Below are 26,467 nucleotides of genomic sequence, written 5' to 3' on the forward strand. Positions count from 1 at the left end.
AGACAGCAACAACAGAGCATTAACCAAGCATGATCCCTTCTAAGCACGGGACCTTTCTGAGCATGGGACCCTGCGCAACTGCATGGGGTTTCATGCCCTTGGAGCTGGCCCTGCTGCCCAGGTTTAGTTGAGAGTAGCCTCCCAAGGTCAGGGTAATTCCAGTGCCTTTGGCCTCCTGAACCTGCAGCTTGGAAATCAGCAAAGGCCATGAGTTGCAAGGAATGGCATCTCTCTCCTATGTTTCCAGCCAGTCGTGCTGGGGCCTGGGAGATGTTGTGAAATGAGCTAAGCCTTTGGCAGCCTGGAGCCAAGAGCCTTGTCTCCCTGAAGCCCAGCCCAGCCCAGCCCACAACCCTGTACCTGCCTGAGGCCTGAGAGCAGAGATTTGGCTACTGACTGGTGCACTCATCAGTGACTCAGCACTTTCTGTGGGACTTTGAATGTGATAAAGTACTTCCTATAAAGCACCTGACAGTTTACCCAGCCCAGGGACATACACTAATGATGCTAACCTTTACTGGGCTGTCCTGTGTCCTTCCCAGGCTAAGCCCCACACTACTTCACAGCTGCCCCTCCTCCAATCAGTACCAGTCAGTTCAATTCAATTTTTTGTGTGTGTGGGGTGACGGAGGGGGAGTGCATTTTGTACTTCCTGCTACCTCTTTCTATTTATTTATTTTTTTTTTTGAGACAGTCTTGCTCCTGCCTCAGCCTCCCCAGTAGGTGGGACTATAGGCGCGTGCCACCATGCCCGGCTAATTTTTTCTATTTTTAGTTGTCTGCCTAATTTCTCTCTGTTTTTAGTAGAGATAGGGTCTCGCTGTTGCTGAGGCTAGTCTCAAACTCCTGACCTCAAGCGATCCACCTCGGCCTCCCAGAGTGCTAGGATTACAGGTATGAGCCACCATGCCCGGCCCCTGCTACCTCTTTCTTAAAATTCATTTTTTATTTGGTTTTCATAGCCAAGTAATACAGAATGCATTTATGCATTCTCACGAAAATTTTAAATGGTGCAGATAAGGCACAAGGGAAATTCCTTCTGTCATTCTAGAGTGTAAACCTTCCCAGCTTTTGGATGCATTACATATCTAAACATGAACATGTAGAAAAATAACATTTTATAGTTAGAAGTGATCATACTGAATATATTTCAGCAAAATTTTATTATGAAAATTTGTAAAACAGACATAAAAGTTGAAAGATCTGTATAATGAACACCCATATACTTACCACCCAGGTTCTTTAATTTTTAACATTTTCCTATGTTTGCTTTATAAGATACCTATTTATTCATCTGCCCATTCATCAACATCTCACTTTTTTTTATTATTATTATTTCAGCATATTGTGGGGGTAACATCTCACTTTTTAATGCGTTTTAAAGTAAGTTGCAGACACTAATACCCTTCACCCTTAAACACTTCCGCATGGACATCATTAACTAGACTTCAACATTTGTTTTTGTTTTGTTTGTTTGTTTGTTTCCTATTTTTGTACAGATGGCGTCTTGCTATGTTGCCCAGGCTGGTATTGAACTCCTGGACTCAAGGAATCCTCCTGCGTCAGCCTCCCAAAATGCTGGGATTACAGGCATGAGCCACACACAACACCCGGCCTATTTTTGTATTTTCTACAATTGTTTTTTCTTCCCCTCTACTTCATGTCCTCCCTAAACAGTGTCTACTCTGTTTTTTTTTTTCTTTTTTTTTTTTTACTGCCTCTAGAATTGCAGAATCTCCTCTGTTTTTAACTGTGGTACAGCTCTATTGAATGGATATACCCCTGTCCACACTCACCTCATCCTTTTTTGATGGGCATTTAGGTTGTTTCAAAGTTTTCACTGAAATGGAATATCCTTTTCTGTGTTGCAATGACATTCCTGTTCCTGTTTGTGCCCATTTGGGTTCTTGCAAGTGTTCCCCTAGAATAGTTACCAGAATTGGACTTGCTGGATGAGAGCATGCCCATTCTAAATTTTAACAGGTCTTGCCAAATTGTACCCCCAAGGACTGAACTCTGACCGTTTTTTCTTTTGCCCAAGTTCCCTTCTAAAAAGCCTGATGAGTCACACCTTACAAACCATAAAATTTCATTAAATGGGTTTTTTATTAATCCAGTATAATGTGGCTTACTTTCCAACCTGATTTTGGTATAGCATCATATGACAGATAGAAGACCTCCTGGCCTGGCATGGTGGCTCATGTCTTGTAATTCTAGCACTCTGGGAGGCCGAGGCGGAAGGATCCTTGGAGCTCAGGAGTTCAAGACCAGCCTCACCAAGAGGGAAACGCTGTCTCCACTAAAAATAGAAAAAATTAGTTGGGCATGGTGGTGCACACCTGTAGTCCCAGCTCCTTGGGAGGCTGAAGCAGGAGGATCACTTGAGCCCAGGAGTTTGAGGTTGCTGTGAGCTATGGTGAGGCCACTGCACTCTAGCCTGGGCAACAGAGCAAGAGATTCTTGTCTCAACAACAACAACAGCAACAAAAGACCTCCTTATCTTAACTCAAGCATTCCTTTCTTCTGACTCATCTTTAGACAAAACTTAACTCTTTCAACCAATTGCCAACTAAAGAATCCCTAAAACTCACCTATGACTTGTAAGCCTCCTCTTTGAGATGTCCCGCCTTTTGGGGCTGAACTGATGTATACCATCCATTCATTGATTTATGATTTTACCTGTAATTCCTGTCTCAGTGAATGTATAAAGCCAAATGGTAACCTGGCTGGCTCCGGCACACTTTCTCACTAACTCTTGGGATTGCAAAGCTCCAGGTCACAGTCATACTGGTTCAGAATAAACCTCTTTAAATATTTTGGCAGAACTTGTCTTTTCCGTGGACACCTCTTTCCCAATAACTCTCACCAACACTGCCAACACACCTTTGCCATCACTGGCTATTACCAATCGTGTAATCTGTAGTCAGTCAGATGGTTAAGGAAACAATCGGAAGCCAGTGTGTCTGGAACAGAAAGGGCAGGTGGAGCCCGGAAGGAGATGAGCCTTAAGAGGTGGTGGCATGGTCCAGCCTGTTGGCTGGGGACGGGGAGGACTACCAGAGTAAGCCGAGGATGGATGCGGAGCAACCGGGTGCTGTGTGACGGTTTTAACCAAAGAGAGAGAAGGTAACTATCTGATTAGGGCTTTTAAAAGATCCTCTGGCTGCCAGTGGAAGAATGGGGCAAGGGAGGCGCAGGGAGACCAGATAAAAGGCTGGAAGCAGCAGGGGATGGAGCAGAGAGAGAGGTTTTGCAGTGTCTCCCCTCCCCCCCCCCCCCCCCCCGCACAGGACTACGGATGGAACTGGCAAGTGACTCAGAGGGAGGTGTCAAGGTTGACAACCCGATTTCTTCCATCACTGCGTGGATGTAAGAGAATGAAAGCGCTTTGGGCAAGAAAAGCGCGTAGCTCTTGCTAATTACTACCATTCATTCTGCAGCTTGCCAATCCCCCCCGGCTGAGCCCAGGCCGTCCTCCAGGCCGCGTGGCTCGGGAGAAGGAGCGCAGCGCCCCCCGGGGCGTGGCCGCAGTAGACCACGCCCCGCGCTGCGTGCTACGTCACGCGCCCTCGCGCCCGCCCTCTCGACTGCGGCGGCGGCGGCGGCGCCTGAGGGAGTCGCTGGTCCGCGCGCTGACACGGGCCCCGCGGACGCGCGGAGCCGACCTGCGGCAGGTGAGCGGGCGGCGCCCTCCCCGGGCCTGCTTTCCTCCCGGCTCCTCGGGCCGCGTCCCCGACGGGCTCTGACCCTGTCCAGGCCCCCGCGAGCTGGGCTCGGCCGGGCCGTAGCCCGCTGCGCCTTCGGCGCCGGCCTGAGGGGAGACCCGGGCGGGGGTCGGCGGGGGACCGGGTGAGGCGGGAAAGGGGGCGACGGAAGGGACCCAGCGGGGAGGACGAGGACCGGCGTGGAGGGGGCTGTCAGGTGAGGGCGGAACCGCACGCGCCGCTCTCTAGAAAACGTTTCATCGGGGTCCCGGGGAGGCCTGAGCGGTTCCTTAAGTGTCCCCGTTGGGCCCGCGCTTCCCAGGCACGAGTGTGCTTGGCGAGGTGACCCCGGGGGTCGCAGCCGGTGGAATTAGCGTTGCCGGCAGGGTCTGCAGCCTCTGCCGCGGGGCCCGGGAGGACCGGATCTGCCCCGAGCCTCCGAGACTGGAGCCCGGAGTGGCGGCTTCGCGCGGCTGTTGGCATTGACTGGGGCTCTGCCGTGACTTCGTGAGTGACCCCTGGTGCGCCTTAGAGCAGAGTGCCAGATTGGGAGGGATCAACTGCAGGAGCAGCAGGTTAGCCTGGACAAGGAATTGACCTGTCACCTTCTAAGCACAGTGCTCCAGGTGTGCCCCGTAAAAGCTGGCAGGACTGCCTTGCGCAGTCTTTGCAAGGCCCGTCTGTGTCATGGCCATTAAAATTAGTTCTGATGAACCAGTTGTTGTGGGCTGTGGCTGTTCATCCTTATTGTGTTACCTTGATGGCCATAAACCAGACAAGGTAGAGCGAAGTTGAAAACACTGTATGACGCTCTCCACTTGACGAAGCCCTCTCCCTCCTAGCCCATTCCAACACCTTGTGAACTGATCCTGATCGTTTTCCCACTTGTAAAATGCGGTCAGTGTTGAGACCAGGTGAAGTGACTTGACCTACATTCCACAGCCAAGAAGATGGCACAGATGACTATGAACCTGGTGGTCTGCTTCCAGATCGGGTGCTGTTTCCTAGAGGAAATTGCACAGATTGGAAATGGATTATGTTAAGATGTCTTCCCCCCCCCCCCCATCCTCCCCTTAAACTGTCCTCTCAAGTAGAAGGAAATGAGCTCACTGGTTTTGTGCTTTTGAATTTTTGGTATGATGTTAACTAGTGTGTTTTGATTAAAATTATAACTTTCTTATTAAAAATTGTAGTATTTGGGAAGGAGGATAAGGAATATAAATTAGTAAATCTGTGGTTTCTTCATTAGCTTTTTCAAGAAATATCTGAAGACATAATCTTTGCTTGCCAGGAGTTCACAGTTGAATAGGGTATTTATAAGTTAACTTGGTGAAATTGGAAAACGTTTTCAAATACGGTACCTAGGTCAGAACACTGGTGAGGGCGTGGGAATTTGTGGGGCATTGGGAACTCCCACTCCCATTGAATGACCTCATGTATCTGGGATATGGAGAGGGAAATCCTGTGATTCCTTCATTGTCTGACTTGATTTCCTTTTTTCCTTTGCTTGTGCCAGTAAGTCGGGATACTGTTGAGTCGCCAGAGTCAAGAATATGAGATACTCTAGAAAGGACAGTGCCAACGAGATGAGTTACAAAAAGTAAAGTGTTCATTGCCTTTAGCTCATCCCTCATCAAGTCTCTTGAAAACTTGCAAAACTGGACAGCTAGGGCTGCCATCGTTTGGGGGGAGTTTCCTTTTAATAGCTGATTCTCTTCACAGGACAGTTGGGCTCTGCATTGGGATTGCACCAAAAACTGGAATTATCACTCCTCCAGGGGAAAAATCTTTTTGGAAATTGGAATTATAAAATGGGGTATGTCATTGTAAGATTTAGAATTCAGCTTGTACCTCCTTGGAGAGAAAGGAGATGAAAAACTGGAACTATAAATTACTCCTTGTATATTACTGGCCATAGTTAACTAAGAAGTTATAAATAGACATTTAATGCAGTCTTTTTTTCTGATAGCCGATGGGAGAATTAAGAGGTCTGGATCACATCCCCTTTTGTTTACAGCACAGTGAAGACTATCTGCTTTTTAACTCTATTATATCTCGTAGGTTTGTGTTTGCAAAGACACACGATGAAAGCTCTTTTGTTGTTATCTGAATGATTTCTCAGGATATTTTTGTACTGCTGAGAAGCATTGCCATTACCAGTTAATTCTGCGAACAACAAGGGTTGGGGTGGGGGGAGGTGAATCTTTAATTGAAACAGTTAATATAGCTGCTTATATAGAGGTCTTTTATACTAGAAGAAATTTCACTTTGGTGACCACTGAGTTGCTCTCCAATGTTGTCACCATGTATTTTACTTTTCCTTACGGACTCCATTTATTTATCATAAGATGTTGTCTTCTGCTGTACTGCATATTTTAGTCAACTAACAGGCCGGGCGTGGTAGCTCACACCTGTAATCCCAGCACTTTGAGAGTCTGAGGCAGGGGAATCACTGGAGCCTAGGAGTTCAAGACCAGTCTGGGCAACATAGGGAGACTCTGTCTCTACCAAAAAAAAAAAAAAAATCCACTAATGAAGGCGGTCAAGATCATCAGAAACTTTCTTTTTAAGTTTCTTTTTTTTTTTTTAAGGCAAGCATGAAAATGAGGTTTATTGAAGAGGGAAAGATAGGATTATAGAGCAAAAGCAAGATATAGATTTACAGAGCATGATACATATGCCACAGATGATGACCAGACCCATTGTTGCAGCAAAAGGAAGGGTGTAAAAGGTCTTTTTAAGTTTCATTGATGCCTTTGAATGCTGCTTAATGATCTAAGACAGGGGTTTCCAAACCTTTCTGTTTTAGTAAGTTGGGGATTGGGACTGGGAATTTGTGTTTTTAGAGTTTCCCAGGTGATTCTTGTTTGGGATCCCCTTGTCTAAAGCACAGGCTGGACAGAGGAGGAAATGGATTGGCAAGAAAGATAGGAAGGTAAGTGAATAGGATACATGAGGTGGGGGACAGCAGAAGAAAGACACGATTGTTGTGTGGTGATAGCTGTGCTGTCAGTTGTATGCCAGAGGCCAACCAGGTGGGGGAGAAATTAATTTTCATCACATGAATAGATTTGTTTCCTTCCCAGGAGTATCGGAGGCCTAATTATTGTCATAGTTCTCAGTAAGTTTATAAGGGCTGTGGGGAAGAATGGCATAATAGAGACTGGTGTCTCGTACCCAGTGTGCCTGACTTTCTCTAAATACTCTCAGCTCCTTGCCTTTCTCCTGATGAGCTTTCTTAGAAGACTCTAGTTTCACTGTGTCTTGTATTCAATCCCACAATTACTTGAGGGGCTACTATTAAAGCACTGTACTAGGGCTGTAGGAAGGTGCTAGTATGATTCAAACAATCTGGTATCATGATGCCATCCTGATTTTAGTTAATCTAGTGGGCTGGCTTGCCTCATAAGTAGCTGTGATGATCATATTTTTTATGCTAAACACATGCCATGGTCTGAGCATACAGATGTACTGAAGAGATTGGTGGGACAGGATATTTGAAATAAGAATTGTTCTGGAAAATCTAGAATATAAGGCTCTATCTTTAGCGCTGTTTTATGGACTGTACAATTAGTATTTATATAATAGAATGGTGTGCCTTGTTATGTTGTGTATCTTTTTATTTTTCCACCTCTCTCTCTCTCTAGGTTGAAAGTTACTTGAAGTCCAGAACAAAATCTTAGTCCTTTTTGTAGTCACAGAGCCCATAAGCATGATAAGTGTTTGTTGATGGTGATATGTAAGGTCACCTGCCCAGGTGTAGCCATCCCCTTCCATAGATACTGCCATAGATACTGGATCTGCTGTTCTCTCTGGCAAGACCCCATGTCCCGCTACAGAGGAACTGTTGTCACCTGGAACTGTTTCCATAGCTGTGTGGAGAAGGGTAGGACAGAGAAGAATCAACGAGCAGGCTGGGTGCAGTGGCTCACACCTATAATCCTGGCACTTTGGGAGGCCAAGATGGGAGGTTCACTCAAGGCCAGGAGTTCAAGAACATCCTGAGCAACATAGCAAGCCCTCATCTCTATAAAAAATAAGAAAAATTAGCTGGGCATGATGATGCACACCTGTAGTCCCAGCTATTTGGGAAACTAATGCAGGAGGATCCCTTGAGCCCAGGAGTTTAAGGTTGAAGTGAGCTATGATGCTATTGCACTCTAGCCCAGACAACAGAGCAAGACCCTGTCTCAAAAAAAAAGAATGAGCACAACTGAATGTGGGTTACAAGAGAGGTTTAGATAGTAGTGTTCGAATGGAAGATGAGAAAGCAAACGTAGGCCAGGCACCGTGCCTCACGCCTGTAATCCTAGCACTCTGGGAGGCCAAGTAGGGGGGAGGATCACTTGAGTTTAGTAGTTTGAGGCCAGCCTTAGCAAGAGTGAGACCCCCCCCCCGCCCCGCACCCTGCCCCCAAAATAGAAAACTCTAGCCAGGCATAGTGGCACATGCTTGTAGTCCCAGCTACTCAAGAGGCTGAGGAAGAAGGATATCTTGAGCCCAGGAGTTTGAGGCTACAGTGAGCTATGATGGTGGACTGCACTCCAGCTGCCTGGGCAACAGAACAAGACCCTGTCTCAAAACAAAAACAAAAACAAAAAAAGCAAACATAATGAAGTGGGGCCTGGGCCATCCTCTCGCTTCTGTCTAGAAGATATTAAACCTTCACTCCCATCTTTTTCTATAGGAAGGATAGTCAGGCCTTCTCTTTGCTTAGTAATAGCAGGTATACCACTAATTAGAAAATAACGATTCCATCCTTTACTATAAGCTTGGGTATCAGTCTCTGCCAAATTTCCAAATGTCTATGCTCAGTGTCATGGTTGTCCTGCTTTTTAAGACTTGTGTTTATAAAAAGACATAGTAGCGGACCCAAAAGGAGAAAAATGTGGGGTGACTAGCTGATACTAGGTTATGCTTTTCTGCCTTTGTACGTGGCTTTTCTAGATAGGCAAAAACCCAAAAAAACAAAAGGTTTTTCCTGCTCCACTTTCACAGTCACTCAACACAACATTACTGACACCAGATGTGTGGGGGTTGTTTCCCCACAAAGCAAACACTTCTCCAGTGGATACCAGCTGATTGTCCTCTAATTCAATTAAATCCCCACACTGTCTATCTGAAGATAGGGCCAGATCTCACAGGTGAGGGCTCAGTCTTGCAAGAATACCCCTCACTTCACTGCAAGTAGTACATTGTCACTTGTACTTCTGACCTTATGGCTATAAATCAGGGTTCTCACAACCCCCTCCTTAGGTTCAGTTGATTTGCTAGAGTGGCTCACAGGACTCAGGGAAACATACTACATTTACCTGTTTATTATAAAGGATATTTAAAAGGATAGGTGAACAGCCAAATGGGAGAGATGCATAGTGTGAGGCAAGTGGGAAGAAGCGTAGAGCTTCCGTGCCCTCTCTGGAACTTTCATGTGTTAAGGAAGGAACTGCCAGGTGTTCAGCTGTCCAGAAGTGAATGCAAACTCTGTCCTTTGGGATTTTATGGCGGTCTCATTTCATAGGCATGATTGATTACATTGGTGATCAACTCAACCTTTAGCTCCTCTCCCCTCCCAGGAGGTTACATGGAGTTGGAACTTCTTTCAGTTCCACCCCCTGTAATTGCATGGTTGGTTCTCCTGGTTCCCCAGGAGCCCACCAAGAGTTGCTGTATTAGAACAAAAGATGCTCCTATTACCCTGGAAATACTAAGGGATTTAGGAGCTTTGTGTCAGAAACTGGGGGCAAAGACCAAATATATATGTGTATATATATCATTTATTATAAATCACAGTATCACACTAATGCATATGCCCAAATTTTAAAGGAGTCAGCTTATTCAAGTGCAAATGCCTAAAAGTAGAAGGATGAAGAAACAGTAATATCAGATCGTTTGGCAGGTGCGCACAGTCATCCCTGGGTGTCTGTGGAGGATTGGTTCCAGCACCCACTCAGGGTACCAAAATCCACAGATGCGTAAGTCCCTTATATAAAATGGTATAGTATTAAATATTTGCATATAACCTATGTATATCTTCCTGGGTTTTTTTGGTTTTTTTTTGTTTTTTTTGAGACAGAGTCTCACTCTATTGCCTGGGCTAGAGTGCCGTGGTGTCAGCCTAGCTCACAGCAACCTCAAACTCCTGGGCTCAAGCGATCCTCCTGCCTCAGCCTCCTGAGTAGCTGGGACTATAGGCATGTGCCATCATGCCTGGCTAATGTTTTAGTTGTCCGGCTAATTTTCTTTCTATTTTTAGTAGAGACGGGTCTTGCTCTTGCTCAGGTTGGTCTTGAACTCCTGAGCTCAAACAGTCCACCCGCCTTGGCCTCCCTCTTCCTGTATATTTTAATCATTTCTAGATTATTTATAATACATAACACAATGTGAATGCCATATAAATTTTGTTATACTGTATAGTTAAGGTTATAACAACAGGGAAAATAGTCTGTACATATGTAGTACAGGTGCAGATTTTTTTTCTGAATTTTTGATCCAAAGTTGGTTGAATCCATGGATGTGGAACCCACAGATACGGAGGGCCAAGTGTACTGTATTGGCCTCTAAGGGGTACAGAGTATTGGCACTGAGGGGATGTGCAGAAACAACAAACCCGACGTAGTCTGTGTTCACTAGGAGTTGGCTGTTACCTTGGGAAGACCCAAAACAATAAAAATACTTTATGAGGTTTATGACTGTCATTTTGACACTCAGTGTTTTGGGAGATCAGGGGAAGTTAAAGAGCTGAGAAATGGAGAAGCTAGGAGAACTTGCACTAAACCCACCAGCGTTAGGTAAACGACAGAGTAGGAAGAGAAAAGAAGGAAGGAGAAACCAAAGAAAGGGGAAGTCCATCTTAGACCACTCAGGGGTCTTGCTAAAAACATTACCCACAAAAAGAGAATGTCATTCATAAAGAGACTCCTTCTAGAACAGGGATTCTTAACCTGAAATGCTGGGTCCACAGACGAACTTTGGGAGCATGTGGTTGCCCTGGAATGGCACAGGCAACTTTTTTTTTAATAAGTGATCATCCTGGAGAGAGAATCTAAAGACTTCATCTGATTATCAAAGAGATTTGCAACCAAAAAAGGCAAGGATTGTTCTGACAAATACCCTTCCTTCCTATCTTCAGAAGTGCACATTTCTGATTTTGTGTCTTCAGATGAGGAGGTATTTGAGTGGAAGATTAAAGACAGAAACCCTAGGATATTCCTTTGTAAACAAACAGCCTTTCACCAAACACCAACTGTCATGGGACTTACATGAGTTCATGTACGAAGGACAGCATGTTCCCATGGGTAGGCAGTGATCTAATCTGGTTCCTAGGAGATAGGGCACTGCGTGAGGCCACAGCACCCTCCCTGGCTATCGTGGGTGAGGCAGAGGTGTTCAGGGCTCAAGGTCTGCCCTCAGGGACGCTGTAGTCCCATGTGGCTGGTTAGAGTATGCACCTGTCTATACTTAGGGTTAGAGCTAAGTATGAATATTGGGGATAGGGTGAGTTGAAGACACAGAATCCACATGGTTTTTGGGAGGTCGTGAAGTTTTCAAGGAGCTGTTAGAGTATTGGAAACAAGGTGTGAAAGAGAAGCCCTGGCCCAGCAGCCCAAAAGTCCTAGGCAGGTCTGGGAACAGTGGCTAATCCAGGACTAGCTTCCCACTGCTGCTTTTGACATACAGGCCTAAAAGACCCTGCCCAGAGCTGCTGGTTACTTAGCATACACAGTGGAAATGGTAGCCGGTTGTTTAATTGAGTGTCCTTGCTCCCCTAAGACCACAGCTGAGCAAACTTGGCCAAGCTCAGGGGCCCTAAGGGAACTGGAGGAGCTGAGCTCCTGAATCCCGTGGCCTTCCCTCTCCCCAACTCCTCGCTTTAACCATGGAAGCTCCACTTACTCGCTTTATATATTGGCCTTCGGTGTAGGGTTTTGTTTGAAAAAGGATTGAATATAGCTCTCACAGCACTGGGGAGCTGCTTCCCTGCCTTTTCTGGCCTATAAGCTATTGGACACTCCCCATTTTGTTTGCTTTTTCCTGAAGTTATTCATTCTTTGTTGCCTAATCATGTCCTCAGTGAATAGTTGATGTTCTGGAGTACTTGAATTTCCTCTGGATAATGATTAACGGGGATAATGTTTGACTAGTTCTGGGCAACTCTTAAACTAATGCACGTAGTTTGTGGGTACTGTCTCATTGGAGAAGATGGAACAGAAGTTAATTTAGTTTTACGGTGGCAAACTGCTGGGGGTTTTTTGCATTTTTTTTTCTTTTCAGTAAATTGTGATAATTGTAGCATTTCCCCTTGTGATCATGATAACCTAATGCCTTGGTGTATTTACTCTAAAGTGTGCATAGAGACAGGATGTGGGCTTCTCATGAAGTTGTGTGCTATTGCTGTTCTGTGGTTGGCCCCTTCCCTAGGGGAACAGACATGAAGAGACCCTGCTGCTGTCGTGAAATCCAGATTCTAAGGACAACTACAGGGGGATAAAGCATTTTTTCACAGATGCAGACATCCAGGAGTGTTAGTAGAGATGGGGTCTCACTATGTTGCTCAGGATGGTCTCGAACTCCTGGCCTCAAGCAGTCCTCCCACTTCGGCCTCCCAAAGTGCTAAGATTATAGGCATAAGCCCACGCACAGTCTGCTCAATTTTGAGAATACCTCACATTCTGGAAGTCATTCATTCAGTTAACAAACCCTGACTAGGAGCATGCCCCATGTTGGGCAATAGGAGACAAAGATAAATGAACTGTAATCTGGAAAATAAACATGTAAACAAATAAATACTATAACTGGATCAAGTGCTATAATAGATCATAACAGGTTTACTTAGGTTGCTTTTAATGTAATATCAGACCTCCAATATCATCACTTAACATTAGTTTTTGGACCTTATTGTTAGAAGCAGCACAACTTTTTTCTTTTTGGCAGGGAGGAAATATAGCAAGGAATAGGGAAGCTTTTCTGGCTGAAGCAGGGTGGGGGAGGCCCACAGCCTTCCCTGCTTTGCGGACTGTTCAACGCCATTCTCCCTGCAGCTCGCTGGGAAGTGACTCACTGGAGTTCCAGGGAAGTCCTGTAGCCAGAGCAGACCCAGTAGCAGAACTTAGTTCTTCTGATTCTTAGCCTATTTGTCAGTCAGATACCAGACTGACAGACGATAATTAGGTTTCTCCCAGTTTCGTGTTCTATCTCACAAAGAAGTCAGTAAACACATTTCTGTCAGGGGGTTCACCCCTGCCTGGCTTTGTTACTGAGCTTGCTTTGGCTGTTTAGCCTCCGGTGACCCAAATGGGACCTGTTCCCAGGAAGGTACTGACCCTTTTCATTGTCATCTCTGGGCAGTACCAAGTTGCCCCACCTACTACCAGCCTCTTCTGTTTTCTGGTAGACATTCAGTTGTCCCGGAAATCTCTGTAAAGGATATTTGGCAAAGGCAAGACAGACGGTTTGAAACAGTGCCAAAACAAATCTCATCTTGTCTCTGTAAATTGATAAAGGGATGAGAGAGCTTTTAGATTCTTGCCCTTTTTTGAACTGCCTTAGCACTGCTTCTGAGGTGGAATTGGGTTTCTGAACTTTGGCACTTTTGACATTTTGGGCTGGATTGTTTGTGGTGGTGAGGGGGGTGTGTGTGCTGTCTGTGCACTGTAGGATATTGAGCAGGACTCCTGAACTCTACCCACTAGATGCCAGTAGTATACTTCCATCCCCCAGTTGTGACAACTAAACATGTCTCTAGACATTGCCAAATGTTCCCTGGGGAACAAATTGGCCCCTAGTTGAGAAACACTGGATTGGGGATTGGTTGTTATGAGATAAAAATGTAGATGAGATTTGTCACAAGATCCAGTAAATTTTTCAGTTACCAAAAGCCTTTGTTTATACTGATAAATTTATCTGAAGAAACAAAACAAGAAGTGTGCCCTGTCCCCATCCTGACTCTGGGTAATAGGGAGGGTCCTTCACCTAACTCATGTTCAGGGTCTCCTTGAAGGAATTGGACTAAGGTGATCATCTTCCTTTAGGTCTTTTGCAAAATGTTCTTGGCTAGATATTCCAGAATTTTTCTGTTCCTTTCTTGGTGTCTAGACCTGTTAGAATGAAAATGTAGGTTCTTCATGGTGAGCCTTCAACTCTGTAGACTTGCTGCGGCCTGTAGGGCTTTTCATGGAGACAGTGGTATTTCTGTTTCTTGTTTGAAAGTATGTCGGAGCCTCTGTCAATTTTATATGTTAAGTGGCATTTTCTTTAGTTTATTAATCAGCATCTTATAACATGTCACAGTTTCATAACTCATTAATCTCATTTAATTCTCATCCCTACCTTGCAGAATTGTTATTACTGTCCTTTACAGATAAAGAAAGAGACTCTGAGAAATTAAGTAGCTGGTCCAACTCCGCTCAGCTGGCTATGTGTAGAACCAGGGTTTGCTGTCAGTTGTGTCTGTCTAAAGCCTGTGCCTTAACCACAGCCAGGTGCTGCCTCTCTACCTGTGTGGCCAGAAGATTCTCTTGTTGCTGGGCTCTCCTCAGTTAACATTTGTTGGGTGCCCCCCACGGGTCAGGCTCCAGTGATCTTCATGCAGTTCAGTACACTGCCTCAACTCCTGTGTGTCGCATGAACATGCTGGTGTTTGCTGTGCCGAGAGGACTTCTGGGCACGTGTCTGCTATTAGACTTGTTGAACTCATCTTCTAGAAACTTTTAGACGGAAGGATTTGGTCTCCATGTCACAGGATGTATACTTAACATAAATACTTAAATTAGTATCTAAATTAACAGTCACATATGGCATTTATGCAGATACTGAGTTACTGCCAAGCGACTGTTGTGATGGGAGGCCCTGTCCTGGGAATTTCATCCTGGTGAGGAAATGGAATTTCACGCATCTAGGCAGAGTATGCATGGTGATGTGCTATCTTTTCCCTTCAATCTTAGAAGGCTTCCTTGAGCTGGAGTATCTAGAATTCTTTCCTAGAAAGCTAGTTTAAGGTCATTTTGCTAAGTAATCACTGTGTCACTTTGATTTTCTGCCCTTAAGTGTGGTTATGAGGTGTGTTCTGAGTAATTTGTTACTAACAATGGAGTTTATGAATGCTTTGTCTTAAAAAAATAAGTTTGATTGGGCAAGTCAGCTGTCATCCTGAAAGGTTTTTTAAGGTAGAAGAGAGGGCTGCTGTCATGGCTAACTGCTGGGAATGTCCCATCACTTGCAATACATTGTCTCCACCTTCCAGCCCCTGGCTGCTCCTGCGCAGATCCCATCCTGTGTACTGAGGGAGGAAAACAGTTGAGGACCCTCATTCTTAGGAGCTCCTGGTGCCTTGTTCAGTAAGATAGGGAGTCAGAGCGTGAGGTGGAAGCAGGTTGACTGCTCTGCTCCCCTTACCACTCCTTGGGTGTAGGCAGGGCCGGCTGGCAGGCTGAGAAAGCCGCCCCTCTGCTCTGCAGAGTCCAGTAGCTGCTGCGGCTCGTCCCTGCCACCACAGCCACAAGCCTGCGTGGGATGAGCCAGCCACTTGGAGTTACTGATTCTTGGTCTGGGCTTGTTTCCTCACCCTCACTCCAGCCCCCACTGGAGTCCAGGCAGTCGCTGTGAAGAAGCCTGGGAGTAACACCTAACTCTGCAGGCCTGTGGAACGGGTGAGAGCCCTCGCGTGCCCAGAGTGAGAGGCAGGAGCACTTTGTTCCATTGACCAAACCTTTCCTGTGGAGTTTCTAATCTTATAAGAAGTTTATGTGAACAGACTTCCTGTCCATTGTACTGCCGTTTCCCAGGCAGAGTATATTTTCAGTAGGCAGAAAAATAGGACTGCTTAGATTTTAAATACTTAACACATGGTTGACACACTTCCAGATTCTTGAAACCAGGTATTCTATTTCTCTGTAGTTCCTCTGACAATGGGTGCTACAGAGATGTGCAGACCCTATTTTGACCTCCCCTTGGTGTAAGGATGCCCTGGAGCCCCTGGTGTCGTTGTCCACCAAGGCCTGGCAGGTCTGGCTGCCTCCCTTCAGGTGCCGAGTGGTGAGGTATGCCATCCCTCCCTTTGGGGCCAGCTTTGGCCTGCACTGTGAGTCAACAAAAGTAGACCTCAGGTGGGAACAATCTTCTCAGGTTGTTGTGTCATCTGAGTGAGCCGAGGTGAGTGTTTTGGGGATAGGCTGCAGCAGCTACAGAGAGGAAAGCACCTGGGAGCTGGTGGCACTTCTAGGTTTTCCAAAATGGCAACGCAGCAGAAGCATTTTCATCACCCACTCTCTTTCCCTCTACCCCCAAATGCTAGTCACAGTCTCTGATAGAAGCTGAAGCTACAGGTGACACAGTTTTTGTGCCTCAGTGAAAGGAAATATGACTGACTACTTATACACAGGACACGTTTTCAAAATTGTTCAAAGTTGTGATAATTCTTTTTTTTTTTTTTGAGACAGAGTCTCGCTTTGTTGCCCGGGCTAGAGTGAGTGCCGTGACATCAGCCTAGCTCACAGCAACCTCAAACTCCTGGGCTTAAGTGATCCTACTGCCTCAGCCTCCCGAGTAGCTGGGACTACAGGCATGTGCCACCACGCCCGGCTAGCTCTCAAAGTTGTAATAATTCTTGCTTGATGGTAACCTAGGGATGACCTAAGGTTTCATCAGCATTTCCTCTGTTAAAACCATTCCAGTGGGATACCTGATGCCCGCTTTGACCTCCTTATAAAAATCCCATCCAGTGCTGGGTGCAGTGGCTCACGTCTGTAATCTCAGCACTTTGGGAGGCTGAGGCAGGAGGATTGCTTGAGGCTAGGAGTTTGAGACATGCTTGAGTAACATAGTCTTTACAAAAAAATAAAAGTCTGGTGGTGGTGTCATGTGCCTGTAGTCCCAGCTATTCAGGAGGCTGAAGTAGGAGGATCATTTGAGCCCAGGACTTTGAGGTTGCAGTGAGCTATGATGATGCCACATAGCTGGGCAACAGAGCGAGACTGTGTCTTTAAAAAAATAAAAAATAAAACCCACTCAAACCATTTAATTAATTAATTACTTTTTAGAGACGAGGTCTTGCTCTGTTACCTAGGCTGGAGTGCAGTAGTGCAATCATAGGTCACTGCAGCCTTGAACTCTTGGCCTTGGTCCATCCTCCCACCTCAGTCTCCTGAGGAGCTGGGACTACAGGCATGGGCTACTGTAGCTAGCCAGAACTATTTTAGAATTCAGTCAGGGCTTCCACGCCACCCCTCCACCTGCAGGTGCTTGTTATGGGCTTGAGGAATTTTCAATTTTTCAACCCAGAGGCTCATTCTTCTTATATAAATTGAAGTGGCAGTCAGGGAACAGGGGCGAGTCTTATGTTTAGTTCATGTGTAGTAGGAAGACTTTACAAGGACCCATCATTGCACCAGTAACAGTCACTTCCAGGCCCCTTCTCTGAGCTCTTTTTAGTGTTTCAGGTTTCGTCCCTGGTGTCTGCTTGGACTGCCTGCTCAGTTGTATTTGAACACGGCTGGAGATGCGCACACTCACCCTCCCGAGTTAAAAAAGCCTGCAAGACAAGTCTCGGACTTCCTGAACTGATGTCAGTCTTTGAGGTTACTGTGAGGCTAGTGCCTTTATATTAGTTGGCAGTAGTTTTGCTTTCTCCTCCCTTCTTGCCCAGATGTGCAAGTGCATGTTTAATAAATCTGACTCAAGTGTTTTGTGTCCCCAGAGTCTCCACTGTTCCAGGATTCACTGTCTGAACTTGCTCTTTATCAAGAGGTAGTAGTTATTCATCCATTCAGTGAACTGTGGGATTGAATTCCCCCAGTGATTGAAATGGAAAGGGTGAGGCTTACGTTTCCTGAGGAGTGGCAGCCCCAGAGTTCAGAGGAGACCTCAGGCCATTTATTCCACAAACTCAGAAGCTGTTGACCTAGATGATGTGGTTTCCTCACGGTGTTGAGTCCTCTGTTTTCTGGTGCCTTGTTGGGTTAGAGCTGATTCAGCCCTCTCTGCTGCCCCAACTTCCAGCTCAGCCAGCCCCTGGCATCTGCAGTGTGGGTTTCTAGCCTGTGGTGGTCACATGTCTCACTTTAGAAAGAACAGGTGTTCCATTTTCTGACACTGCTAGCGAATGAGGAATGAGTCACCTGCCCAGAATGACCTGTGAATTTGTGGGATTGTGCATTCTTCCCCTGGGTTTCACAGTCCCCCAGCTGCTTATTCTCACCAGCACCTTTCTCAGCAAGAGATCAACATTTGAGGCAGCGTTACATTCCACGAAACACCTTCATACTGGTTAGCTCACTTGGCCTTCACAGCACACTTGAGAAGCCATCACGGGATGAATGGATTTTAAAAATGTGGTATGTATGCACAACGGAATATCCAGCCTTAAAAAAGAAGGAAATTCTGTCATTTGTGACAACATGGATGAATCTAAAGGACATTATGTTAATTGAAATAGGCCAAATACCACATCTCACTTGTCTGTGGAATCTAAAAACGTTGAACTCGTAGAAGTAGAGTGTAGGATGGTGGTTACTAGAGGTTGAGGGAGCAGGGAGGTGGACGTGGAATGGGGAATGTTGGTCAAAGCTTACAGAATTTCAGTTAGACAGGAGCAATAAGGTCTGGGGATTTATTGTACAGTATAGTGATTATAGTTAATAATATATAATTCAAAATTGCTAAAAGTGGATTTTAAATGTTCTTAGTTCAAAGAAGTAAGTATGTGAAATTTGATTATTCCCCAATGTTATCAACACATCACATTGTATCCCATAAATGTATACAATTATTATTTGTCAATTAAAAATAAAATTTCAAAAAAAAAAAAGTCGAGTCAGATCTGAAGACAGATTTCACACCAGTTAATTTATTATTGTCGTGTTGTCTTAGAGACAGGGTCTCATTCTGTCACCCAGGCTGGAGTACAGTGGCACGATCATAGCTCGCTGCAGCTTCGAACTCCTGGGCTCAAGGGATCCTCCTGTCTCAGCCTCCCAAAGTGCTGGGATTATAGGTGTGAGCCTCTGCACCCAGCCGTACCAGTTAATTTAGGGACACAGTACCCAATTAAAAATTTGTATTACTTGGTACTTTAGCTGTTATTTTCTTGTTATACACGCACACAGAAGCCTTCAGTTAGCTAGCTTTGTCGTAGGCACTGCATGTGTGCATTGCAACAGCTGTAACTCCGGTTGGAGGCTCCCTGGGTGCTGGGCTGTGATATTGGACCCTGATACACTGAGAGTCTGAGGGAATCTTGATCTGTCTTGTAGGAAGCTTCTGGTTTAACCGGAGAAGCAGGAGTGAATGCTGACCTCTAAGAGCCTTCTAGGAAGCAGGCAGGGGACCCCACCCAGGAGGATGGTGGGAATTTTGATGCGCAGCCGCAAGGCATTCAGGAACATCAGTGGAGTAGGGTGCAGAAGTCTCTGAGCAGCCGCTTAGCTTCCCTGTGTATGGGATAACAACACTAGCTTATGTCGTGGCATCACGAGGTGCAGGAGCTGATCACTGTTGAGTGTCACTGTTCCAGTGAGTCAGAGGCTTGCAGAATTGTTCTCATTCCAGGGAGCAGGTCACCTTGCCCTTCCTTCCCACTCAGTACTGTCTGGGCTCAGCAAGCTGCCACCTTCCTTTAGTTACCGGTTTCTCCAGAGGAAAGAAAAAGTTTTTATTGTTCCTTTTTGGATCACCAGCTGGGAGATGAATCATATAATGTAGTCCTTAGATTATGTTTATGCCTGGCAGCAGTGCACTGTGTATGTGACCTGAAATTTGTTGGACTTGAGTGTCCACAGAGGATTTAACATTTTGGAACATGTCTGTTATTTCAGAAGCCCTGGTGCCTTCAGCCTGCAATTTTTTTTTTTTTTTTTTTTTTTTGAGACAGAGTCTCACTCTGTTGCCCGGGCTAGAGTGCCATGGTGTCAGCCTAGCTCGCAGCAACCTCAAACTCCTGGGCTCAAGCGATCCTCCTGCCTCAGGCTCCCGAGTAGCTGGGACTACAGGCATGCGCCACCATGCCCGGCTAATTTTTTCTATATATCTTTTTAGCTGTCCATATAATTTCTGTTTTTAGTAGAGACGAGGTCTCGCTCTTGCTCAGGCTGGTCTCGAACTCCTGAGCTCAAAGGATCCACCCGTCTCAGCCTCCCAGAGTGCTAGGATTACAGGCGTGAGCCACCGCGCCCGGCCCAGCCTGCAATTTACCAGGAGCAAAAGCTTTGAGATGAGTGTTCTGGGTCTGCTGGGTGGGTCTAAAGGAACCTCTTTTGCTGGAAGTAACTGTGATAGGAATGTTGATATTGCTTCGGTCAGGTCAGGTGTCGGAATGAAAACCGGTAGCTGATAGGTGAACAGCTCGAGTATGGCAATTATGGAGTAGTAGCGGCAGATTTTTTAAACAGGGTCAGTTTTTTGGAAATGGGAAAGAGAGAGGGCAGATTGACCTTTCTGGAATTTGCATAATGATAGCAAAGTAAAGAGGGCCCAGGGACTTCCTGTTGACTGGTTAGTACAGTGTGGGATCTTCACTGGTTTGCTTGGTTTCTTTTTTCCCTTCCCTTCCTCTGCTTTCCTCCCCTTCCCCTTTCCAAGAGAACTGAAGTCACTTTATATAATAAGGCAGCAGCCAGTTAACAAAACCAAGTATTTACAGTTCTGCAAATTCCCCTCCTGTCATTGTCCATATACTTACATACTTCTGCACACAGTTGTAGTCAGTGTTTTGGGTCCTTTTTTTTTTGTTTTTTGTTAAAAAATAAGTATGTGTAGACTTTTCCATGTGTGAATGTGGCTTATCAGCTTGTCCCGGCTGTGCCAGGATTCCATTGTTCACTGTCGTTTGAGCAGTCCTACCCTTTGTTGTTAGGCCATGTGATTTTTCCCTAATGGCATAGTATGGCTCTTTATTATTTTGGAACAGATTTTTTTTTTTTTTTTTTTAGACAGAGCCTGGCTCTGTTGCCCGGGCTAGAGTGCTGTGGCATCAGCCTAGCTCACAGCAACCTCAAACTTCTGGGCTCAAGCCATCCTCCTGCCTCAGCCTCCTGAGTCACTGGGCCTACAGGTGCGCGCCACGACTCCCGGCTAATTTTTCTGTTTTTAGTAGAGACGGGGTCTCGCTCTTGCTCAGGCTGGTCCGGAACTGCTGATCTCAAGCAATCCTCCTGCCTTGGCCTCCCAGAGTGCTGAGATTACAGATGTGAGCCACCTCACCTGGCCTCATCTGCTTTCTTACTTGCAAATGTCCCCCACCTGCGTGTTCACACATACACACACACATACACACACACACACACACACACTTTTCTGGACCATTTGACAGTGAGTTGCAGACAGTGTGTCTCTTTACTTCTGTCTTTCTTAGGAACAGGGACATTCTCTTACATAATCACAGCATAGTTATTTAGAAAACCAGCAAGCTCAGTGTCAATCGTGTCCATATTCAAATTGTGTCCATATTCAGATGTGGTCCCAGTAGTTGCAGAGCTTTATTTTTAAGGAAAGCAATCCTGGGGTGTGTGGGTGTCACCTTGGTTACGTTGGCTCAGAGAGCAGAAGCTGCAGGTATTTGGGGGAAGTGACTGCTCTGGGTGCCCCATTATCAGCTCCTTGTGTCTCTACAGGACCAGAGGAGCGAGAGCAGCAAGTACCGCACTTGGCAACCATGTCGGTGGAAGTGGAGACCTCAGAGGGGGTAGACGAGTCAGAGAAAAAGAACTCTGGGACCTCAGAAAAGGAAAACCACACCAGGTGAGCAGTGGGTGCTGGCTGCGTTGACCCAGGTGGGGTGGTGCTGCCAGGTGGCATGGTGCCTGCCGTGCTCAGCACACCTGGTTTCTTCGCTGGTGGCACTGGGAGCAGTCACGGGCCATGAGCTGTGGACCCCGGCTGCTCAGCACTCTCCCCATTTGTTCTATTCCGTTATCTGAGCCAAGGAGGCAGGGCAGGTGCTGTTGGGATGACGAGTGACAGGATTTGATGGTAGCACTTCTCCGTTTTTCCTCTAAAAAACCTAAGTTTTTCATCCGGGCTGAGAAAGGGTCATCAGGGACAAGCTGGCTTCTTTTCACAGTGTCTTCTAGCACTTAAAATGTGGGAGTAACTCTACGTCTAGGGCAGGCTTTTTCCTACTGTGTAGGGCCAGTTCACTCCAAACCTCAAACTGCTGGGCCCTGTTGTGTGTTGCTCTTAGCCTCTCACACAGCGCTGTCACTGGCAGAGTTCCGTGAAACAGCTGCTGGTAATAAACTGCCTCTGGGCACATGGGTGATACCAGCTAATCTAAAGAAGCCAGCAGAGGTTGGATCATGAGAGGGCCGACTTTGGCTTGCTCTAGTAGATGGATCATGTGGACACATGGGAGCCCCTGCCCAGGAGCCACCACCTTTAGGATCATGTTTTCTTTTTTTTTCGAGACAGTATCTTACTTTGTCACCCAGGCTGGAATGCGGTGGTGCAATCATAGCTCACTGCAGCCTTGACCTCCTAAGCTCAAGTGATCCTCCCACCTCAGCCTCCTGAACAGCTGGGACTACAGGCATACGCCACCCTGCCTGGCTAATTTTTCTATTTTTTATAGACATGATATCTCACTATATTGTCCAGGCTGGTCTCAAATTCCTGGCCTCAAGCAATCCTCCTGCCTCGGCTTCCCAAAGTGCTGGGATTACAGGCATGAGCCACCGAACTGGCCAGGATCACACATTTTCAATTTTTTCTTTCTTTTTTGATAGAGACAGGGTCTCACTCTTGCTTAGGCTGGTCTTGAACTCCTGAGCTCAAGCCATCCTCCCACCTTGGCCTCCCAGAGTGCTAGGATTACAGATGTGAGCTACTGGGCCCGGCTAGGGATCATACCTTTTCTACCTTGCTTATCCATCAGCACTTTATCCTGTGTAATTTTTGTTTTGGTTTGTTTTTTTTGAACTCGTTTTGTTTTTTTTTTATTGGAGACAGAGTCTCTCTCTGTCACCTGGGCTAGAGCGTTGTGGCATCAGCGTAGCACACAGCAACCTCAAACTCTTGGGCTCAAGCGATCCTCCTTTCTCAGCCTCCTGAGTAACTGGGACTACAGGTGCGCCACCACACCTGGCTAATTTTTTATATTTTTAGTAGAGACAGGGTCTCACTCTTGCTCAGGCTGGTCTCGAACTCCTGAGCTCAAGCGATCTTCCCACCTTGGCCTCCCAGAGTGCTAGGACTACAGGCGTGAGCCACTGCGCCCGGCCTGTCCTGTGTAATTTTATTAAGCAGCACAAACCCAAGGTCCTGGCCCCAACCTCTCTCTTGTCTTCTTCTTATTCCCCTACACCTGCACGTAGCCACATGTAGCCCTGAAGAGGCCATGGGTCCAAGGTGGGAAGAGGGCAGTGGGGCCACCCCAGGAGATCCACAGTCACAGAGGTGTGTGGATTCCAGGAAGACACATTCCCAAAGGCAAACTGTTCCCCGGAAAAACCAGCAAACACCGGCGGGATCAGAGGTGTGTGTTTCCGTGGCCGTGAGGCGGCCACAGAAGCGAAGCACTGTTCATTTGTGTGGTTCCCAGCAGACACACAGACAAGGATACTTTTGAGGAGGCGGCCACAGTCATCCCTTGTGACCTGAGTCATTGGGGCAGACTGCCATGTATATTTGCCCTGTTTTCCTTGACAAGGCTTTGTCACTCGTGTTGAGTGACGTGTCTAAGCAGCCCGTCTCCAGTCCAGCATGTGGTCACCCTGGGGTCTGGGAAGGGCCGATTCCCTCTCACACACGTGTCCACATCCTGTCTCTACAGAATGGCTGACCTCTCCGAGCTCCTGAAGGAAGGGACCAAGGAAGCACATGACCAGGCAGAAAACACCCAGTTTGTCAAGGACTTCTTGAAGGGTAACATCAAGAAGGAGCTATTCAAGGTTTGTGCCCCTTGGTCACGGATGAGGTTGGGTTCCAGACTTTCATGTGGGGCCGGGGTTCCATGAGAAAGGTGCCCCTGGAGCCACTCGGAGGGAGAAGCTGGGCTTTCCTCCACTGCTGCATTCTTTCTTGCCATTAAGCTGTGGCTCTCGTGGCTTAAACAAACACAGTGATGTAAAGGAAGCAGAAGTATTCCTGTTCCAAAGAATTCACCATGTCATTCCTTTAAATACAAAGCTTCCTGGGTGTGTGAAATAATTCACTATACAAAAATGGCATAGGATTAGGTCTTTGGGGACTGCTTGAGCCTCTGTACCCAGCTGCTCGGGCGTGGTGGGCCCGGGTGTTGCCAGCCGTGCCACGGCCCCTTCCCACAGCCTCCTCCCATCGCCCCCCACAGCTGGCCACCACTGCGCTTTACTTCACATATTCGGCCCTCGAGGAGGAAATGGACCGAAACAAGGACCACCCAGGCTTTGCCCCCTTGTACTTCCCCATGGAGCTGCACCGGAAGGCGGCGCTGACCAAGGACATGGAGTATTTCTTTGGTGACGACTGGGAGGAGCGGGTGCAGTGCTCTGAGGCCACGCAAAAGTACGTGGAGCGGATCCACTACATAGGGCAGAATGAGCCAGAGCTGCTGGTGGCCCATGCGTACACGCGCTACATGGGGGACCTCTCGGGGGGCCAGGTACTGAAGAAGGTGGCTCAGCGAGCACTGAAACTCCCCAGCACGGGGGAAGGGACCCAGTTCTACCTGTTTGAGAATGTGGACAATGCCCAGCAGTTCAAGCAGTTCTACCGAGCCAGGATGAACGCCCTGGACCTCAACTTGAAGACCAAAGAGAGGATCGTGGAAGAGGCCAACAAGGCCTTCCAGTACAATATACAGGTAGTGCCGGGTGCCTGGGCCACAAAGGGAACATTTGACCCTGGGAGCAAAGCCAGGGCTGCCCAGGAGGGCGTCCGTGGTGGCAGGACAGATGGGCTGCAGCATGTGGGGACAAAGCTGAAGGAACCAGACTGACCACCACAGGCTACAGGCCCAGGGGCTGGGTCCCAGCACAGAAGGCCTGGTCTGAGAGATGCCACGGGTGGTGTTTTGGGGAAGGGAGAGGGGTCTGGGGGAATGGAGCTGTGTCCTGCCTCGCCCCAGGATGCTGGTCTTGAGTAGTGGATAATTGCCTCCTTTTTAGCAGTGATTGCTCTGAGAAGTTCTGCTTGGTAAGTTCAGGGAGAGCCAGTTTTACCAAAGAGAGTAAGAATAACTGTTCACAAATAGCTTCCAGATGGGGCTGAGCCTGTCCCCAGAGCCCCAGGTCAGCGCTTAGCACCGGGGAAGGTGGCCGTGGGTGGGTGAAGTGCCAGGCTGAGCACAGCCTGTCAGCCCTCCGTTGAGGCCTCCTGTGGCCACTCAGGATTATGGGAGAATGAAGCCCCAGCAGGGCAGACCCATCCTCTTTTTCTATTGTTTCCTGCTAAAAAATAACTAGCCGCTAGCAATGGGGATGTATCTGTGTCCTCTCCTGTGTCCTGGTGGTTTCTCTCAGAGAAGGCCAGGCATGGGTGCGTGTCAGGTCAGTTCCCAGGGGACACCCGCCACAGTTGGGGCGCCCCCCCCCAGAGCTAGCACTGGGGAGCAGGGCTGGGCAGTGGAGCCACCACGCCGGGCTGCTGGCTTTGCGAGCTGCACTCCTGCTCGGCTCACAGGAGAGCAGTGTGCACGCACTGCAGGGAGGTGGCTCAGTCGGTCCCCTGCTCCTGCAGATATTCAATGAACTGGACCAGGCTGGCTCTGCGCTTGCCAGAAAGACCCTGGAGGACGGGCTCCCCGTGCACGATGGCAAAGGAGACGTGCGCAAGTGCCCCTACTACGCTGCTCAGCAGGACCAAGGTAGGTCTGTGTGTTCCGAGCTCCCCTCCTGGGGTGGCGGGCGGTCAGTGGCCCCCACTGAAGCCGTGTGTCCTGTGGGTGCTGCCGTGCAGGTGCCCTGGAGGGCAGCAGCTGCCCGTTCCACACAGCCATGGCCGTGTTGAGGAAGCCCAGCCTCCAGTTCCTTCTGGCTGCCGGCGTGGCCCTGGCTGCCGGACTCTTGGCCTGGTATTACGTGTGAAGGACCGATGACGCCGTGCTGGCACCCTCCTCCCAAGTGACCACCGTCTCCACCCAACTAAACTACCACCTCAGGTGACTTTTTTAAAATGCGGGGTTTGAGACAAGCAACCAATAAAAGATGCTTGAGCTTCTGCCTGCCAGCGTCCTCTCACTGGGCACAGGCTGGCGCCCAGGGAGCAGCGAGTGCAGCGTGGCAGGGCAGGCCTGGGCTTCTAGACCAGGTTGTGCCCCAGGCTCGTGCCCTTCCTTCCTCCGTTCTGCAGAACTCGGGCGCCATCTTCCCCTGCACGGGGGAGTGCCCAGTGAGCCCAGGCTGCAGCTGTGGGAGGGGCCTTTCCAGATGCTGCTGCTCAACTTCTGGTCCTCTCTATGGGGTGGGGTGGGCAGAAGCCAGGTGCTCCCCCAGAAGCCCCGGAGGTCTGCTCAGCCATGGCTCGTCTCCTCTGACCTGTGTGAATGCTACAGCTCTCAATAAAGTGGAGTCCGCAAGCCGTCTCCTTCCCTCCTCCTGGCACCGGGGGGTCGGGTGTCCTCTCCAGAGGGGAGTAAAGTCCCTGTGAAGCAAGGGCGCGTTGTGTCTGCACGGGGGGTAGACGTCCTCCTGCCATCACGTGTTCCCCCAGCACCGCTGGTCACCTCCAGGACCCTCATCACCAGGGCAGTCGCTCTGTCTTGTAAAAAATGCTTAATTCATACCTGGTCTATGATTTTTTAGCTTAGAAATACCCTGGAGGTTTCCTACTTAAATATACTTGTATTTAAATAATTCATT

The 26,467-nt window shown here is 47.7% G+C and overlaps 1 protein-coding gene across 1 annotated transcript; it reads left to right on the top strand.

Annotated features, from left to right (window-relative positions):
* The first annotated feature begins 3,569 nt into the window (after window positions 1–3,569).
* On the top strand, window positions 3,570–26,184 carry HMOX2 (heme oxygenase 2). Its single transcript, XM_045542471.1, has 6 exons — window positions 3,570–3,674; window positions 21,305–21,431; window positions 23,461–23,578; window positions 23,980–24,471; window positions 25,347–25,473; window positions 25,566–26,184. Exons 2-6 carry the CDS (start codon window positions 21,346–21,348, stop codon window positions 25,691–25,693), a joined length of 951 nt encoding a protein of 316 aa, XP_045398427.1. The 5' UTR covers window positions 3,570–3,674; window positions 21,305–21,345; the 3' UTR covers window positions 25,694–26,184.
* Window positions 26,185–26,467: the final 283 nt, after the last annotated feature.

The sequence above is a fragment of the Lemur catta genome, chromosome 2, assembly GCF_020740605.2.
Source record: "Lemur catta isolate mLemCat1 chromosome 2, mLemCat1.pri, whole genome shotgun sequence".
NCBI classification, from domain to species: domain Eukaryota; kingdom Metazoa; phylum Chordata; class Mammalia; order Primates; family Lemuridae; genus Lemur; species Lemur catta.

What these genes read in the sequence shown, in the direction of transcription:
- HMOX2 (XM_045542471.1), top strand. Translation starts at nt 21,346, where the DNA reads ATGTCGGTGGAAGTGGAGACCTCAGAGGGGGTAGACGAGTCAGAGAAA. An exon ending in TCAAGAAGGAGCTATTCAAG is followed by an intron (nt 23,579 to 23,979) that starts GTTTGTGCCCCT and finishes CGCCCCCCACAG; the next exon opens with CTGGCCACCACTGCGCTTTA. An exon ending in CGCTGCTCAGCAGGACCAAG is followed by an intron (nt 25,474 to 25,565) that starts GTAGGTCTGTGT and finishes GCTGCCGTGCAG; the next exon opens with GTGCCCTGGAGGGCAGCAGC.